This window comes from Scardinius erythrophthalmus, assembly GCF_964197995.2.
Source record: "Scardinius erythrophthalmus genome assembly, chromosome: 12".
Classification (NCBI taxonomy): domain Eukaryota; kingdom Metazoa; phylum Chordata; class Actinopteri; order Cypriniformes; family Leuciscidae; genus Scardinius; species Scardinius erythrophthalmus.
In genome coordinates, this window is record NC_138232.1 from 33,749,096 (window position 1) to 33,768,426 (window position 19,331).

Here is a 19,331-nt window from a genome sequence, read left to right on the forward strand (position 1 = left end):
GCTTTACTACAATTTAATTACAACTAAAATAAAACAAAATTAGATGTTTCAAAATAGCACTCTTCAAGTTAACTAATCATTAACTTGAAGTATACTAAATTAGACTGGCTGCAAGTATACATAGCATATTTTTTGTTTCACCAGGGAATGATTACCCCTGGGAGAACACATCATGCTCTGCTTCATCTACAGAAAGTAAAACCGTAGCAAACCAAACCAATTGTCTGTTTTAACAACCACATACAAAGAGAAAAAGGTTTTTTCTGCAACAAGCGTGGGACAGAAAGACATCACAGCACAGCTCTGGAGAGTCCACTAGCTGCAGGCATGCAGTATAAAGAACAGATGTAATGCTCGAGGGGAGGCGAGAATGACAGAGGAAGAAAGATCTGAGCTGTGTTTTTGTGCATATTCCCATGTCTGTGCACATTTTAAGTCTGAGAGTACAGTTATTTGCCTATATGTATCTGATTTTTGGGAACAAAGGGTGTGTGTGCATGGCATAGCATGATTATGAATGTGTGTGTGTGTGTGTGTGTGTGTGTGTGTACATGGTTTCAGGGAACCACACACAGACTCACGGGGACCTAAATTGAGGTTCCCATGGGGAAACACAAAGCTTATAAATCATACAGAATTATTTTCTTTTTTTTGAACATGTAAAAATGCAGAAAGCATTTTGTGTGTGTGTGTGTGTGTGTGTGTGTGTGTATACATATTGCATATTGCATTTTGTATTTGTAAGGAGCAGCTATCAATCACATTAATTCACAAGGTATCTTGTTTGGACACACACACACGCAAAACTTTCCCCTTAATGTAAAAAGAATCTGGACCCACAAACATCACACAAAATTATTGTAGCCTATAAGCCAACATTTGACAAGTGACTTACACGCATTGTGTATAATTATTTGTAGTAGTAGTATTAGCCAATGTTTTCTGTATTTGTCATTTGCTCAATGCTGTTTAACTTAAAATTTTCAAAAATAAAATGTTTAAAATAAAACTTAAGAAGCATTATTTATTTGATGAATTATCTGTTGGTGAGCGCCCCTTTTTTCTTTATGCGCCCACATGTTGGATTACAATTATAGTCTGAAACAGAATGATCGCCCTCTAGTGAAATAAAGAAAGAGCATAAACTTTCCAGGTCAAACGCGGTTTCCTCGCATTATCCCAGGGCAAACGACCAAATTCGCTTTTACTCCTAAATTATAGCTGCAGTTAATGATAGGTTTGCTGCGGTCTCCTCCCCCGTCCATGCCTCTGTCGAATGGCAGTCATCAGCGCTTCAGTATTTGCATTGACTGACGTCTGGTTACTAAAGGGGCGGAGTTCGGAGCGATGACACGTCAGAAGGCAACAGTCACGTCTCTCTTTATAGGTGTGAAGAGAGAGCGACGCAGTTCCTCAGCCTCGTTCTCCTAAAAGCATCTCCTCGTTGTGCTGAGGAGCGGACAGTCCACTATTTACTGCCGACGACAGAAAGCATGAGAATTTCAATGTTAGTTTCTCTCATCAGGCCGACCGGGCCGATTATTGTGGGCATCTCTCTGGGATTCACTCTGAGCCTTCTGAGCGTCACCTGGGTGGATGAGTCCTGCGACTCTGACTGGATGGGACCCGCCGAAGAGATGCTCATAGGGCAGCCTGGGAGCTCGAAAGGGGCCCGTAAACCTAGTTCGATATCCACTGGCACAAATGACAACGGAAATGTCGAAGAGGATTTTGAGCCCAGAATAGTGCCTTATAACAAGCCTGCTCAGGAAGGTCCTCCCAAAAAGGTTTTCAGGTAGGTGTAGCTCCACCAGTGATGCTATGCAGTGCCCAGCCTGAATGGAGCCTGTTCGGTCTATTTAGAGCATGCATGCATGAAAGGTGGTAATTAAAAAATTAAAAAAGGAAACAAGAACTTATGATTAAGACAGAAACACTATTAAAATAAAACAGCATCCAGAGCACTTTTTTTTCTCTTTGTAGCTGTAGAGCTTTTCTGCAAGAAGTTTGCTGCTAAACTAAAGATGCCTGTGCACATTTGTGAATGGGGAGCCGGACTAGGACTCTGTTTATTTATAGAGTAAAGGCTCCTGATCTTGCCCCCTGACCTCTGGAAGCGGATGCGGCCTAATTATGTCATCGGGTCACATAAAGTGTGCTGTCAGTCAAGGATCAGCAGTTCAGTAATCTGAACTAGCTTCAACAACTCAACAGTGTTCTTAAAGACACATAAACATAACATTCATGATGTCAACACATTGTAGAAAACATTTTTTTTTTTTTAAATAAGTTTATTATAGTTTGTGCTAAAATGACAAATATTGTTTGACCACTGTTAAAAATAGTTTTTAGTAAATAGTGTAAGAAGCTTCAAGAAGCTTTTTGTATTTAAAGTGGTTGCTAATAAAGTTACCACAGTCTTATTTTAGTAACTTCGAGAGTAACATTTTAAGGGATTGTCAAAAGTGGTGTGTGAAGCCCAAGTATGGTAAGCCTATACACAGAATTTGTCCTCTGCATTTAACCCATCCAAGTTTGTGCACACACATTAGGAGTAGTGAACACACACACACTGCAAACAGAGGACACACACCCGGAGCAGTGGGCAGCTATTTTGCTGTGGCACCCAGGGAGCGATTGGGGGTTAAGATGCCTTTGCTGAATGGCACATTAGTCATTTCATGCCATCGAACCCGCAACCTTCGGGTTACCAGTCTGACTCTAACCATTAGGCCACAACTTCCCCCCTTTTCCAGGTAATATTTAGTATTATACACAGTATAAAGTGTTTGAGCATGAATATATCAGATAGGATGGCATCTGCATCCATCCATCCTTTTTCCAAACTGCTTGTCCTATGTAGGATCGTGGAAATGCTGGAGTCTTTCCCAGCATCTCGGACCATAGGCAAGGAAACACCCTGGATGGATGGCCTGTCCATCACAGGGACATGGTATCTGCTGTTTGAGAAGAAAATACATCTTTATTTCTCATATGCCTCGTAACTGAACATGACGTGCTTGTTCAAATGTGTGGAAAGAAGGAGGTTTGAGACCATAGAGAATTTTCTTTTAATAACTTTGACCTAAATTTTCCTCACACAAAGCTATGCATCATATGGTTTCAGATTTTGGATTGTCTTTTTTTTTTTTTTTTTTGCTTTTAACTGTCCTTATATATGCAAAGAGTTGCATGAATATCATTCACAAAATTATTTTGTGTTTCATGGGAAAAAATGACAGCAGACAAGTTTAGATTGTCACCGGGGTGAGTCAATAATGACCCAACTGCTGCCTATTTTGGACTTCTGTGTGTGGTATGTTATAAATGGTTGGGTTGGTTTATTTGACCAACCCAGCTGTGCTTGTGAGTTCCTAATGTAACTGTGCTGTGATTCAAATTTCTTAACTCTTCATGTTAGTAATTCATCCTTCATCCTTTCTTTTTAGATCCAAGTATGCCAGCACAGAGCTTGGAATTCGTGAACGTCTCTTTGTTTCAGTATTTACCTCCAAAAACACCATAAACACGTTAGCCGTGGCCATCAACCGGACCCTCAACCACCACCTGGATGGCCGGCTCATCTTCTTTACAGGCACTCGCAGTCGTAAACTCCCTAATGGAATGTTTGTGGTCGTCCACGGTGACGAGCGTCCAGTCCCAAACATGTACCAGTCTGTCCGATATCTTCTACAACATCGCATTGCTGAGTATGATTGGTTCTACCTTGTCCAGGATGATACCTATACCCAGCCCGAAAGGCTGAAGACTTTAGTAAGCCACCTCAGCATTGACCTTCAGCTTTACATGGGCCACCCAGGAGAGTTCATTGGAGGTGAAACCCAGGGAAGGTACTGTCACAGTGGACCAGGATTTCTACTATCCCGTGCACTACTTCTTAAGCTCCAGCCTTTCTTGGAGCAATGCAGGACTGACATCATAAGCGTCAGACCTGATGAGTGGCTCGGTCGCTGTATCATTGATTATGTAGGCATGAACTGTGTGGATGAATATGAGGTAAGAGTTAACTGGGACTCAAATATGCTTTATGACTTCTATGCAAGACTGATATATGCATTGAAATGAAAGTCTGTCATTGTTTACTCACCCTCATGTCTTTCCAAGCTCGAATTGGCTTGCTTTCTTCTGCGGAACACAAAGACAGATTTTTAAAGAATATTTCCGTTATTTTTATCCATTTTGTGAAAGACCAGGTTGAAGTTTCATTCCGCAGAAGAAAGAAAGCCAACAAGGTTGTAACAATCAGTGTTATTTTTGTATCAGATTAAGATACTTATTAAATATAAATTAATTCATATTTTGAATTAATTTATATTTTCCCTTTACATTTTATTAATTTTGTTGTGTTTTTGTCATTTTTCTTAGTTAAAAAAATATGTATAGCTTTTATTATTTTTTATTTAAGTTTTAGTTATTTCAGTACATCAAGTTAAACTAAATTAAATTGTAGAATGTTGCCTTGGGAACTAGCTCAAATTAAAAAAAAGTTGTTTTGTATTTTATTTTATTTCAGTTATTTTATTTTATTTCAAGTAACAAAATGTTTTTTATGGTTTTAGTTTAAGTTAACTATAATAACCCTGGTGACCACATGAGGGTGGGTAAATGATGACAGAATTTTATTTTTTGGATGAACCATGCCTTTAAATCTAGTGTGACTTGCTCTGGATACAAAAATGGTATCCAGAGCAAAACAATCAAAATTGCATTCTCTTTTCATTTATATTCCAGTAACTTTCCATTTCATTAGCTTTGTTTCTATTTTGTTGCAATGCAATCTCATGACAGCATCTGCTTTTCCCCTGTAATCACAAAGGCAGTTACTTTTCTCACATCATGAGATTCCAATTAATCACAAGCTAAAATAGTATCTATCCCAGGGCAAATGTGGCTGAGAGAGCCGAAATGAGCTGAAGGAAGGGAAGAGGCGGGGGGATTGGGGGGATCAGAGCCTGAACTATGTACAGATCATCCTGGCAAACTCTAAAAACAGGCCTGTGTTGATAAAGTAGACTTTTCATGTAGCTGGTTTTCCTTAGTTGGCAATGTTTATGCTGGTCACAAATGACTACATTTTCCACCTAGGGTCTCTAGTTTCGACAGGAAACCACATTACCCAAGGGCCCATGCTTTATTGAGAGGGTGCGCTGTTATATATTGAGAGGCTCAATGCACCAGGGAGGCCAAATATTCAATAGTTCACAGTATTTTTCAAATTCTGAGGCAGGTACATTGATATACTCAAACAAGCTCACAGTCATGTGAAAATGCTCGGCATATGTTCAAAATATTTATTTCACGTAATCAGCAGCGAAGGCAGTATAGAACAGTATATATATATATATATATATATATATTTGGTAAAACGTCATGGGCCCTATTTTAATGATCTATGTACATGGTCTAAAGCGCACGGCGCAGGTTCACTTAGGGTGTGTCCGAATCCACTTTTGCTAGTTTAATGGTGGGAAAAATGGTCGGTGTGCCTGGCGCACGGTCTAAAAGGGTTGTCTCTATTCTCTTAATGAGTAATGGGTGTGTTTTGGGTGTAACGTGCAATAAACCAGTGTCATCTCCCATTCCCTTTAAAATCCAGTTGCGCTCACATCATGGCGGATTCGCTATTTACATGACGGAAATTTGTAAGCAGAAAGACTGAACGCGTCTCCAGAGCGCAAACGGATCTGCTAGTGCGCGAGGTTAAAGCGCGCGAGCAGACCATCTATGGGACAAGCCGGATTCCACCATATCTTTATGTACACAATATTAATCTTTTACATTGTAAATTAATCCTTTTATTTTTAATATTTGGCATATTTGTGTGCTCCTGCGCGTCCCTGTGTGTGTAATAAGCAGAGTGTACGCGCGTTGTGACCCGCCTATAGGCGCATATTACTAACACGCCCTTTAAATAGCAAAAAAAAAAATATTGTGCCATTGACTTTAGACCAGATTTCAGTTGGTCAATGGTGCAGTCTATTTCAGTTGCCTCCAAATAGCAACGTTCCACAATGCGCCTTAACACACCTCGTTTTCAGACCAGCATGGGCGCACAAATGGGCGCAAATGCATTTGCTATTTTGCAGGACGTGAAATGATAACTGCGTCGGGCTGAAACTAGCAAAAAAAAAAATTGCATCGGGTGTATGATAGAACCCCATAAGTGTGATAAGCAATGGTTTGTGAGTTGGTGTGTTAAATGGGATTGGACATGGGTGCTGGCTGCTGGCTCCTTAGTGGATTATGCCCATTTCAATGATTTGGCATAGAGTTGAAGGAAGACCTTCACACTCTTAATAGCCTGATCTGATTAGATTCAGGTTTCTGCATGACTTAAACTAACGGTCAAAAGTTTGCTGTCTGTACTTAAAAAAAAATAAAAAAATTAATGCTTTTATTTAGCAAAGATGCATTAAATTAAATCAAAAGTGAAAGTAAATATATGTTAAAAAGTATTATTTTTATAAATCAAATGCACTTATATTTTAAATAAATGCTGTTTTGATTTATAACAAAAATCCTGAAGAAAAAAACTGCATCACAGTTGCAATACTACTGTTTTCAACATTGATAGTAAAAAAAAATTCTTGAGCACCAAAGTTATCATATTAAGATGAATCCTGAAGGATTGTGTGACAGCAAGACTGGAGTAAAAATCAGCTTTGCAATCTCAGGAAAAAATTGAGCTGTAGAAAACAGCTACTTTAAATTGTAATAATATTTAATGATATTTTCTGTTTTTACTGCATTTTGCAGCTTTGGTCAGAGTAGCCCAATGTCTCTTGCAAAATAAATATATAACCAAGTCAGGGTGTATGTTACAGGGACACAAAAATATGACCATGCTTTAATTCTACTGCAAAAGCAGTCATAAATTATTAAATGAGGTTTGTTTCATTGACAAGCAGTAAGGGTATCTATCAGGATGTGCTACCAAGGTTAGGGGTTAGCATTTGTTTCAGCAGGCAATCAGAACGGTTTAAACTTAACTGGTTTAGGGTAAAAAATAGATGCTGTAAGCAGATAAAGCTAAATTATGATCACTGTAAAACTGTATGAACATTAAAATCAAAGAAACGAATAATAATTTCTGTTGCTGGAAATAGCAGAAATAATGATTTCTCCTGTGATCCACAGAGAAACAAACTCACTGGCTTTCATTAGGTGAGCTATCAGTCTCATGCAGGGGCAACATATCATTAAACTAGGTTTAGGACAGTCTAGTTAAGTTTGGACCTTTTGAACAATGACATAAAAGCAGTGACCTGACCATAAAGCATCAGTAATTCACACAGACCTGAACATGCTGTTTGGATCCAGCATAAAATAAGTGAGTGTCCAGACACCAGGATTACTTGAATGGAATGATGTACTTCTTCCTGTTCTCGGCAGGCCAGCTGCAGACCTGCTGAGATTTGTGCAGTTAATTAGCATGGTTACAACAAGACATTAGACGGCTTTACTGCAAATTGCAAGGGTCTGCTGACTAGAGCTGACCAGAATTAACCTAGAGGTGCCGTCTATGCAACTATGACCACATTCTTGTTATTGTGCCAAGTGTTGAAGCCTTAAAAAACCCACAATACATGTCATTTATATTGTATATACAATATATTATTCTGATCTAATTTCAATCTTGCTTTACCTTAGGGGCTGAATTATAATTATTTTACTATGGAAAACCATATGGACCTTCCCAGAGTGGGGAATGATGGATTCCAGAATGCTCTCACTGTTCATCCAGTGACCAGTTCAGAGCTTATGTATCGTCTGCACAAACATTTCACAGAAATAGAACTGCAGAGGACCTATGAGGAGATTGAAAAACTGCAGGTTAGATTGTGCTGAATTCTTTACAACTTAACAAATGCATGCATATATGTGTGTGTTTTATTTAGCTCTTTATTTTGTATACTTTATTCATGCTTGACATTGCTTTAATATTGCTTACAAAAGGCAATCAAATCCAGCATCAGTACTTTTTTTTTTTAATTCATAATTGTTTTGAAAGCATGTATGCTACATTATACCTTTACCTTGTCACTGCATGGGGCAGTACCCTCAAAGGTACACCTTTCTAATGAATCTACCCCTTTCTAATGAATCTACCCCTAAATAAGTGGTTCTCATCTTTTTTGCCCTAAAGCAAGGTTTCTCAACTCCAGTCCTCAGGACCCACCTACCAGAATGTTTTAGATGTCTCCCTATTCAACAAACTAAAAAGGTAATAAGTTTAATCAGGTATTAATTAGTGAAGCATCAAAACATTCTGTTATGGGGGTTTGCCAGGAGTGGAGTTGATAAACACTGCTGTAAAAGGTGCATATAGGTACCCTAATGCTGAGTTCAGACTACATGATATCAGCTCGATTTTGTTTTGACGTAGTAGGGTGTCATGGTGATTCATAAACGACAATGGCATCGGGACACAAGAATCGACCGTTTTATCTCTTAAAGTGAATCATAGTAGACGATAACCGATGTCGCGTCTGTGACACTTCATGTCACGACAGAAAGACTAGCATGTTTAATTTTTTTCTGTCCTCTACAATGGGTTCTGTCACATCTGTGATGTTGACCAATAGGAGCACAGAAGCTCTTCCGTGCACAGCTTTCAAACATGGCGAAACGAAAGAGAGACAATGGTATTGGTGCTGCTAGGTAAAATTATGCAATGGAGGAAGGTTTGTGGAGCTATGGAAACTATACTCCTACCTTTATGATGTTTCCTCAAAGGACTACCACAACAGAGTGTAAAAAGATAAATGCTGGTGAACTATAGTGGTGAGTACTGGAATTAGCATTAAGCTAACATGCCGCTTCGGTAGCCATTATTTGTTTACGCTCTTGTTTCCGGAAGTCAGTCGCTAGTTCCACCTTCTCCATGACATCATGTAACATCTAGTCAAAAATATTGTGCAGTCTGAACGCAGCATAAGGTACTATCCCTGCTGAAAAATCCAGAATTGCTGGTCACCAGCATAAGGTATGTTTTGCACGCTGGGATGGGATGCTGGTTGCTGGTTTGCTGGTCGCTGGTTTGCTGATCCCCATAATGGGAAGCTGGAGTGCTGCACCAACTACACCAACTGAGACCATCTACACCAGGTCAATTTTGTTTGAGAACAGCATGATTATGCTGGTCCTCCAGCTAGACCAGCACTATACCAGCTCTAACCAGCATAAACATGGAATTCATGCTGGTTTATGCTGTATTTTTCAGCAGGGATACGATACCTTACAATATTAATATGTAGGGGAGACCGGGGAAAGTTTCAACACTTTTTGCTTTTCTCTCAGTTACTCAGAGACTATTTGGACTAGACCATCTGTCTGCTAATTACCCATACCATTTAAAGATGATTACATATGACATATCGTTCACAGTATTTATTTGAATGGAAGAAGCCAGATGTTGCAACTGACCCCAACCCAGGGGACAGTTGCAACACAACCAGGGACGGTTGCAACATGTTAGAAATACCTTAAATTTCACTAATTAAATTGAGCTTTTTGTCTCAATGAGCATAGAATTCTGAAAATATTAACTGTTTTAGGCCTACTATAATATTATAGTATTAGCCTATTATTTATTTAGTCATATTTATCAAATAACAGTTATTGAGTTTTGTTTGTTTATGTGTAGAATATAGGCTTACGTAGATTCGGTGTTACAGATGCTATTCAATCTCTCCATATTTCAGTGTCAGACAGGAAGAAATGAACAATTTGCTATGCAACAAACTTTAATTAAACATGCAATAACTTGTTGCAACCGTCCCCCAACCCTATCAGCCATGACAGAACATCATACGCCTGCTAGACTTACTGACTTTGACACATGCTTACCATGTCACTTAGAAGTCAACAAAACAATAATTTAAACTAAGTAAGTTTTGATTAATTCATACAGAATGTCAGGACAGTATGGCAAAAATGCATCTCATGAAAAAATTTACTTGCATACCTCCAAAACAAGTTTTGTTCAATGAATGCAGCAGCGGATGTTGAATATGTCTTCTGTCGTCTTGGTGGTGGGAGGGTCTAACTGTGCATGTGCAGTATGTCATCACTCTAGCATGTTTCTGATTGGAGGAATAGGACTTGTTGCAACTGTCCCCGGTCTCCTCTACCCTTAAGGTGCTAATGTAAACCCTTCAAGATGAAAGTGACACACAATACAGTGTATTGTATTTTGATTGTATTTTTTTTATGTGTAATGGCTTTTTCAACTTTTCATGCACCTTACTTTTCACCCTCAGTCTGAGATTAAGAATGTCAGTGAAGTAGCAGCGGATGGAAACAAGAGTGCTCTATGGCCCATTGGCATCACACCTCCCTTTGAACCCAAAAGCCGCTTTGAGGTACTGCGTTGGGACTACTTTACCGAAGATAACCTTTTCTCCTGTGTTGACGGTTCCCCTAAATGCCAGCTCAATGGCGCTGATCGCGAAGACGTGACTGACGTCATCAGGGTCGCTGTTGAAGAGCTCAATAAAAAATACAACCCTTTTGTACAGTTGAGCTCTCCACGGCTGGTGAACGGTTACAGGCGCTTGGACCAGACACGAGGGATGGAGTACACCTTGGACCTGCAGGTCCAGGCCACGACTGAGTCTGGTCACCAGAAATCTATCGCACGCCGTGTACACCTTGTGAGACCCCTCAGCCAGGTAGAGATTATCCCCATGCCTTATGTCACCGAGGCCACACGAGTTCACGTCCTCCTGCCCCTCACTAGTTACGAGTCCCAAGTAGCACTGCACTTCTTAGATCACATTTCATTAAATTTGTTTGAGACTGGTGAGAATGCAGTTCTTAATTTCCTGTTCACTTATGAACCCGCTGAGGCCCAAAAAGTTAGTACAAATGATGTCTTTTCAGAGGTCAAGGCTAAGATCACCGCAGTTGAGCGCAGATATCCCAGCGTCAAGGTGTCTTGGATCAGCATAAAGACAGAAAATCCTGGCGTCCTCCGGATCCTGGACATTGTTTCTAGGAAGCACCCGGTAGAAACACTCTTCCTCCTGGTCACAGCTGACACAGTACTCAACTCCGAGTTCTTGAATCGCTGCCGCATGAACACCATCAGTGGCTGGCAGGCTTTCTTTCCCATCCATTTCCAAGACTTTGACCCCAGTGTGGCTTATCCAGATCAGGTTCCCCCTGCCTCACACGACCTGGTCCGGGAAGCGGGCCACTTTGACCGCAACACCTTCGAGGAGGCGTGTTTCTACAACTCTGACTACATGTCCTCGCGCACACAGATGTCCAGAGATTTGCAGGAGAGTGAAGATCTGCTGGAGAGCCTGGATCTTTATGACATGTTTGTGCAGTACTCGGGACTGCACGTGTTCCGCGCCGTCGAGCCTGCTTTGCGCCAGGCTTTCCGCAACCAAACCTGCGATCCTCGGCTAAGTGAGGACGTGTTCCACCGCTGTCTCCAGAGCTCTCTCGAGGGCCAGGGGTCACGTTCCCAGCTCGCCATGCTAATATTTGAACAAGAGCAGGGAAACAGCACCTGAGGAGCTTCCAAAGAAGCAACAGTGGGGTAACTGTAGACTGGCTAACCGCTAGCAACACTCCTCCTTCTCCTAACATCTGTCTCTAGTAAAAGCTGTTTGATTATCTTACTGAATTCAAAGAGAAGTGTTCTGAAAGGAATATTTTAAGACATTTAACAAGAAATATTTAGAGACATCTTTCTGTGAGTTCTTGACTCGCAACTGTTAATGCACTACAAAAAAATTATACTGTTCTTTCACTGTGCTTTTCTGAACAATTTTGTATTGCAGCACGTCACATGTTGCTGCCTGGTTAGGATGGATTGTTTTTAATGTTGTATTCCTCATTTGTAAATGTTATTTACCTTACAGACTGGTGTAGTTTAACCCAATGTATACTTTAGTTTTGACACAAATGCTAGCATATGCGTACCGCCAAACTCATAAGCTGCGTCCGAAATCGCATACTCTCTGAGTAGGTACTTATTTTGAGTAGTTACTTTGCGACCGCTAAAAAAAAGTATGTTCTGTATAGTATGTGTGTAGTATGATTGTAATCCGGAGGTAGTACATTTGCCAAGTTGCTACTGTCATGTGACCTACCAGCATCAATTGCGTCACTTCATTGCCATTCACAAATCCTCTCCCATGGCCTCATGGGATAGTAAAGCATTTATTGTATCATCTGGGTCATCTGTGCACTTTTTGCAGTACTGTGAATTCGAACATACTACTCTTGTCACGTACTGTTTTTTGTCTACTATATAGTAGGGAAGCATGAGATTTCGGATGCAGTTATAGCCTTTCAAAGTACACTTCACTTGTTTCCTTGTTCACCTTGTGGACAAACTAATTACTGCAACAAAATTCAAGGCACAAGCATGCAGAGTATGCACAGTTAAAAAATATGGCTGTGCACTGTACGCACAGTGTATGCATGCTATTCTAATGATGAAATTTTTCACATGCATTGTGATTTTTGTCCCACAGCAGATTCTGAAGTTTTCATTGGTCATGTCAATCACAGTGCTGATTGCCTACATAAAGCCGCAGTCACTAGACCTGTGCATTGCATTTTTGTTTGGACACTGTAGTAGTTTTAATATAATTCGCATGTACATATGGAAGTCTATGGAACTAAAAGTGTAGTGTGACCGCCCCTTAACGCTGAAACAAATACTAACCCCTAAACATAACCTCAGTATAGCGTTCGTAGCACATCCAGATAAATAGCTTTTTTTTTTTAAATGACTGTTTGCTGTGATAGGATTGGATGATATTCTGACCTCTCGACATAATCCATGAAGTTTGAATTTTTCTTTACAATTGACCATGTGACTGAGTTGACCAATGAAATCAGCTTAACTGGTTTGGGGGGGGGGGGGGAATCATGCATAGCATAAACTAGCATACATGTAAAAAACAAAGTATACTTTGGGCTAGTGACGGAGCTGGGAAAGAGAATGTGAATAGAATTTTTTCAGTGATTATAGTGTATTTTTTTATTGTGACTGCAGCTGAGGGAAGAGAGGATGAAGAATGTTCACAACAAAAATGGACAGTTCTGAAAGGGCGAATTTATAACAATGTATTTTGTATTATTCCAGACTTTTGAATCCGCCCATGCAAGCAATGCATTCCAGTATTCCACCCACACTTCCTTTTCCCGTTAGCTTTGGCTGTCTGGGGCAACCTAACTATATTGTCCATGTAAAAATCTGTGCCTTTAAATCTGTTCCTTCACAGTGGAATGCTTCTCAACTATGCAACCAACCAACAAATGAACACAAAAACACTTTTTTTGTTTTGTTTTGCACATGAACCTAATATTTAAGTATATTTATAATGTCAGAATTATGTTTTAGTGCTTTGTTTGTTTGTCTTCCTTTCCATATTTCCTCTATCAAAAAGATGTTTGTGAGCAGAGTACCAGTCGTTGGGCTCTGTGGAACTGACATGTTATAATGAGATTATAGAGTTAATGCATCAAACTGTAGATATTTATTTACTGTGTGTGTCGTGCTGCTGCTAACAGAAATGGTTTCAGATGAAGAGCCTAAGAGGCTCTAATTCTATTTGTAGAAAGTGTGTCAATATAAATAAGGGTAAATTGTCATTATTATTATTATTATTATTGTGTAATCACAACCCATTTGCTCACAACAAATCATCATATCCATGTGAAATTCAGTTAAAAACAACTTTTATTCACCAAATATTTCCACAGTAAATTGCAGAATTACATTATTCCATATTATATCTCTACCCTTGAATGTCCGCCATTATGGAGCCACCAGACTTGAGCGGGTGTTACTAAGTTCATACAAAGTGGTGTTGATGAAACATGATAGGTGTTGGTGTTTTAGTATTAAGCCCACTAGGTGGCAGTAAAAGCAGTTTTTTCTCTCTCCTTGAAATGCTGTCCTCATGTACAAGGTTAATCTGTGGAAATGCAGAATTACGCATATTTAATCAGAAGGCTCTGGCTTGTGACCAGTCTCCAATACATTATTCAAGACATAAAAATATAAGAAATAAAATAAAGAAGAGCTTATGGTGGTTTTAAGGTTATACTCTGACATTTCTGTTTTAGCTGCAGTGAGTATTATTGTGTTTTAGTCCTTTCCACACCTTTTTAGACCGGATGGAAATGATGGATATTCAGCTAAATGTTACTACAATTTTAAATGTGTATATTGTATTTGAATGTGCTTGTATTTGAATCCAAAATAAAAACTCTATCACCTATTTTCATACAAAGGATATTATTTAATAGTGTTTACAGTTATGTATGTATGTATTTACTTATTTTACTAGAGATGATCTCAACAAACAGTGTGTTCTAGTGGTGTTTTCCATGTTTCAAACCTAGCACAGTGGAAAAGTTACATAAGACTGAAAAAGAGCATAACACCTACTCACAGAAAAATGAGTGGTATATTTTAGTTTTTCTCCTACTGAGAAGTCTCATTATGTTATTAAGAAACGTGAAAAGGTGAAATGGCACAAGCACTGTACATTACCGCAAGAAGAACCACGCAGAAATCTTTTTCTGCACTTAGCAAAAGGTGCATGTTTGCTTTAACTCTCTGTTTCCCTTATGACTTTCAGCAAGTTCCTGTTTGTCCAGTCAAATAGGATATTTATGTGTGAATGTGATATTTTCACAATGTTTCTTTTAGGCCCATGATAGGTCCATCCAAAAGGGGGAAAAAAACACACAAATCAACAAAAGCACATGTGGTTTCTTCATCTGATATTGCCTTGAAAGAGTGTGAGCGGTGTGACTGGTTTGAGCCGATTTCACATGATGAGGTCCAGGGTTAGGCTTTGGCTGTAGCTTTTATAAGTAAAAAAAAAAAAAAAAAAAAAAAAAACCCAAATGTATAATTCAGTGCAGGGTCCATTCAGGATCCCAATTTTAAGTTCAGTGATATGAAAAAATAAATAGAGAGAAGAAGAGGCGTCCCTTAAAAAGCAAAGTCCTGCTGTACGACCGGTTGTGCGTTGTGATGATTTGGTAACATTGAAGTTGGATGTGCACTGTGCGGTTGAGCCACGTCATTTGCTGCCTGTTGACAAACATATCGCATGATGCAGATCTTCAGATATTAGGTGCAAAGTTCAGAAGCCATTTCAAAAATCTCTCTGACTCACCTTGACTTTGACTTCTTCAAATCTGACTGTAGCTATAGTTCCAGCAGCCAGCTGAGCTTGCAGGTTCTGTTCTCGCAGGTTCTTTGTTCTCTGGATCTGCTCTTGAATTAAGTTCTGTTGGTTCTGTTGTTTCTGACTCTTCTTTGGTTTCAGGAGTTGCTTGATTTTGTGTTTGGCCACCTATAGAGATAAAGATTAAAAGCAGACTGAAAGGACAAGAGAGGTTTGTGTGTTTATGTCAATGTCAGGGGACTGTCCTATCCTCTCACAATGAAGTGAAGATACATACCTCGTAGATATAGTCAAGTATTTCCAGGATAGTAAGAATACTGGCTCCAATGAAGAGCCCCATTTGTCCACCAATGTCTCCTGGAAATGAAAACCAAACAGCAATGACAGAAATTAGAGATTGAATTGTTTTGTTTTGTTTTCCGCTAGGACCCATTTCTCAATACTTAGGTCACATTTTCAAAACTCTTAATACTGTTCTCCTTACCAATTTTCAACTTGGCACAATAGTCAATTTTGCATCCAAAATGCACTAAAAATACCGAAACACTTCAATCATGTCTCAAGTCACGCTTCTATAACACAAGCAGAGGTAATCACCCAACAAATGCAGTTTCTCACTCATAAAACAATGACCAAATAAACTGTACAAAACCAGAATGACAAAAATTCATTGCAGTTTACATGGTCAATGTTTACATTGCAGAAGACAATTATACCTTAGTTGTCTCCTTTTGTATAGATGGTAATGAAATTGATAATTGTTTTGATTTATTTAATATTTTTTAGATTAGGAATATATTTCAATACGGTATTACTGTAGATATCGTCTTAATCAGATTTGTATAGATTTTGAAATTAAGCTTAACAGTTTTGAAAGTATGTCAACATACAAATTGGCATGTAGGTACATTTTGGTTGTGGAATCTAAGAGAAAAATATAATTCATGCAATTTGAAAGATGTAGTCATCGAAGGTCATTGGATGCAATGGAAAATGATAGTTTTGAGAATTTCAGTTGTGATCTGAGAAATGAACCAAAGCGACTGAGAAAAAAAGTAACACACTTTTTGAAAAGCCAGACTATTATGATCATAATAGTTATACTACAAATTGTTGTAGTGTGTGGGGATTGCAAACATACCTAACAGACCAGCAATGTCGTATGCTTTCTTCTGTTCTATTGTCTCATAGTTAAGGGCCTCAAAGAAAATATCCAAGATGAGAAAGTTGTCTCTGCACAATAATAAAAAAAAAAAAGTTGAATAAAAATGTTTAATTCCCTGCAGGGAAACAGAATGGAAACTAGCCCATTATGATTTGTATTATGGAAAGAAAAGGATTAGCCACAAAAATGGTTAAAAAAAATAATAATTAGTGGAAACCACAGAATGTCATTTTACAGCAGTCTATTAAATAGTTTTTTCTATTATTAAGCCAGTGAATGGAGGACCACAATTAAATTTTTCATCCCATTATATAACAGAGAAACAAGCCTGAAGTTTGGACAATAGAAATCCTGCTATAGTTATTAGAAAAGGCTGATATCATTTGTGGAAGAAGCATGTTTTGCAAATAAATACATTTTTCAAAAATGCTGAGCAGGTATCCTTGCAGAAGCATATTTGGTTTTCTATGCAAAAAATGCTGGGTATGTTTCCTCTTTGGTCTGTCTGAGGGTTTAAACTACAATGTTGAAATATGTTCAGCAGCAGAATAAGATTGTGTGTGTGTGGACATTAATGCATTGGACTTACCTAATGTATTCCTCTGATTTCCGGTATTTGCGAGAAAGGTAGCGAGCAGAGCCCCTGCTGGGGATTTTAACCATAGAGAGCTCTTTTCCATACCGAGTCAAATTACAGGGTGTCTCACAGGAACATGAGTCACCCGTGCTCTTCTGGAGTAAAGCTGGAGAAGTGTACAGGAAATATTGATGAATACTTGGTGCGGACAAGTGGGCCACTGTAATGAATGGTGCAGTAGTCATCATCAATAATCGAGCTCTCTGTGTCGTTCAATAGTTTTAAATGCATTAGGGTGTTTTTAAATCCTCAATTAAGTGAAATCATTAGAGTTGTCAATGATCACTGTTTAGAACTTGTCATTGAGCATGATTACATGCACACCAATGAGCAGTTTATTGAAGAAAAAAAAAACAGTTTACATGCAGACCAATGACCCAGCAACACAAGACAACTGCATTTACAAGAGTTAAAAATAAATAAATAAATCAGGTTATTTCCCGGTGGCGACATCAAAACGTAAGCATCTGTGTATTCCTGTCACGATCTGCTCCGAGACACACTGATTGAGAATCAGTGTTTATTTTGAGAGGGTAATCCAAAAACGTAATCCAGATAACAGGCAATAGGTCATAAACACAAAGTAAGGCAGGGGAAAAAGGGGAACCCAAGAAACAGGCAAAGATCAAAAACTAAGAACAGCGAGAAAGCTCGGAATTGCAGAGACACTAAATAAGACTTTGCAGGGAATAAATGTGAAAACCAGGTTTATATGGAGTGAGCTAAACGAGATAATGACATACAGGTGAATGTGAACATGGCTGATTAGTCTGGGCAAAGGATTATGGGAAATGTAGTTTGTGGATGTGTGGTGATTGTCTGGGTTGGAGTGCCCTCTGATGGTTATCCTGGGCACTCTCACTGGTGATCGTTACAATTCCACTGCGAGTTGTGATGCAAAGTAAAACATTAAAAACCCATAGTATTCCGAAATTGTACAGACTCATATTCTCCCTCATAATTTCAGTTTCTATGACTATACCACTTCTCCTTTGGAGGTGAGATCACATTTTTATAATTTCTTGGTCAAGAAAGAGTCGGAGTAAATGATATATTTGCTCTTCCACGCTCTGGTTGCATGCCCTTAAATCTGCAGTAAGGATGCTTTCCTGATACACATGCACACTTCATCAAGTTCAAAGAATGCAAGTTAGGGTGTTTCATGCCAGGTGAAATCGGGGTAATGGGCAAAAATCTAGTTGTGTCGATCAGTTTATTCTTAAGATGGGTTCGACCTTAATTGTGGTCATGTAAACCACTTTTCTTTATCGGCCTTGTCGGTTTATTTAGCATAATCGGTGAAAAAAAGTGCATGTAAATGCATTCATTAAGCACTCAGTCCCATGTCGCTTCAAGCCTGTAATGCATAAGACATATTGAAAAAATGTCTCTGTCTTATTATCTTTTTTTTTTTTGTCCATACAATGAAAGTCAATGGGGTCCAGTGTCGTTTTGGACCTCAACAACTTTCATAGTTTGGAAAAAACAGTTCTTCAAAATATCTTCTGCAAACGAAAGAAAATGATACAGGTTTGTAGGAACATGAGGGAAAAAACTTAGGAAATGAGGGAATAAAAAAGAAAGCATATTAATTGAGTTGATCAAACAGCATCAGTATTTGTATGTGTCTGGGATGACCTTACCTAACGCCTTGTCAACACACTTGAATTTACTCGGTGTGCAGATAACAGCATCACCTGAAGAGAGATATTTGATGTGTGAAAAATTTAACCAACTACAGTATGAAAGCTTTTTTCCACCAAGGAATAAAAAAAAATTCAAACAGTAACTGCGACTTTTTATGAGCTGACCAATCACCTGACCAATCATAATCTTTTACTGTCTATGATCATAATCCGCCATCCACCATTTTTGTCCGACAAATCAGTCAGGAGAGTTACTAGATTAACTTTGGAAGATTTGAACTTGAAAAACGGAATATACTGACGTCTTAAACAACATTCTTTCTGATGTTCATTCATGTTTGATGCTATAAATTAACTAGAAGGAAGAGATGATCGGTTCACGAGAAGCTTAAAGCTCCAATATGTAACAATTTTGTAATAAAATTTCCGAAAATAACTTGCACAGTGTGATATATTTCCTCCAGTTGTGTACTTACAATATCTCAAAAGTCTCCAAAGATTTTTTATTTCAGAGAAATTCCGATTTTAAATAACTGTCCGTCCCGGAAAAGAAATGTCGCCTCTCAGTGACACAATGTCCGCATTATCCTTTTTTTCCGGTGTGGACCATGTGATATTCCACCACACCGGAATATCACATGGTCAAATGCGGAAGTGGTGGTTATAGCGTTATAGCCATAGACTGTATG

At 38.8% G+C, this 19,331-nt stretch overlaps 2 protein-coding genes across 2 annotated transcripts in view; one reads left to right on the forward strand and one right to left on the reverse strand.

The window, feature by feature from the left end:
• Positions 1-1,416: 1,416 nt before the first annotated feature.
• Positions 1,417-11,546, forward strand: chpfb (chondroitin polymerizing factor b; the record flags this gene model as incomplete). Its single annotated transcript, XM_081380216.1, has 4 exons — positions 1,417-1,795; positions 3,450-4,017; positions 7,672-7,854; positions 10,284-11,546. The coding sequence occupies exons 1-4, from the start codon at positions 1,494-1,496 to the stop codon at positions 11,544-11,546; spliced, it is 2,316 nt and encodes a 771-aa protein (XP_081236342.1). The 5' UTR covers positions 1,417-1,493.
• Positions 11,547-13,713: 2,167 nt separating this feature from the next.
• asic4b (acid-sensing (proton-gated) ion channel family member 4b) overlaps positions 13,714-19,331 on the reverse strand; it is a 46,330-nt gene continuing 40,712 nt past the window's right edge. Inside the window, exons 5-10 of the mRNA XM_081381019.1 lie at positions 18,640-18,693; positions 16,949-17,102; positions 16,336-16,427; positions 15,472-15,551; positions 15,183-15,362; positions 13,714-15,097 (exon numbers count right to left, since the gene is read on the reverse strand). Of these exons, the coding sequence (XP_081237145.1) occupies positions 14,996-15,097; positions 15,183-15,362; positions 15,472-15,551; positions 16,336-16,427; positions 16,949-17,102; positions 18,640-18,693 (662 nt within the window). The 3' untranslated portion in view covers positions 13,714-14,995. The remainder of the gene's footprint in view (positions 15,098-15,182; positions 15,363-15,471; positions 15,552-16,335; positions 16,428-16,948; positions 17,103-18,639; positions 18,694-19,331) is intronic.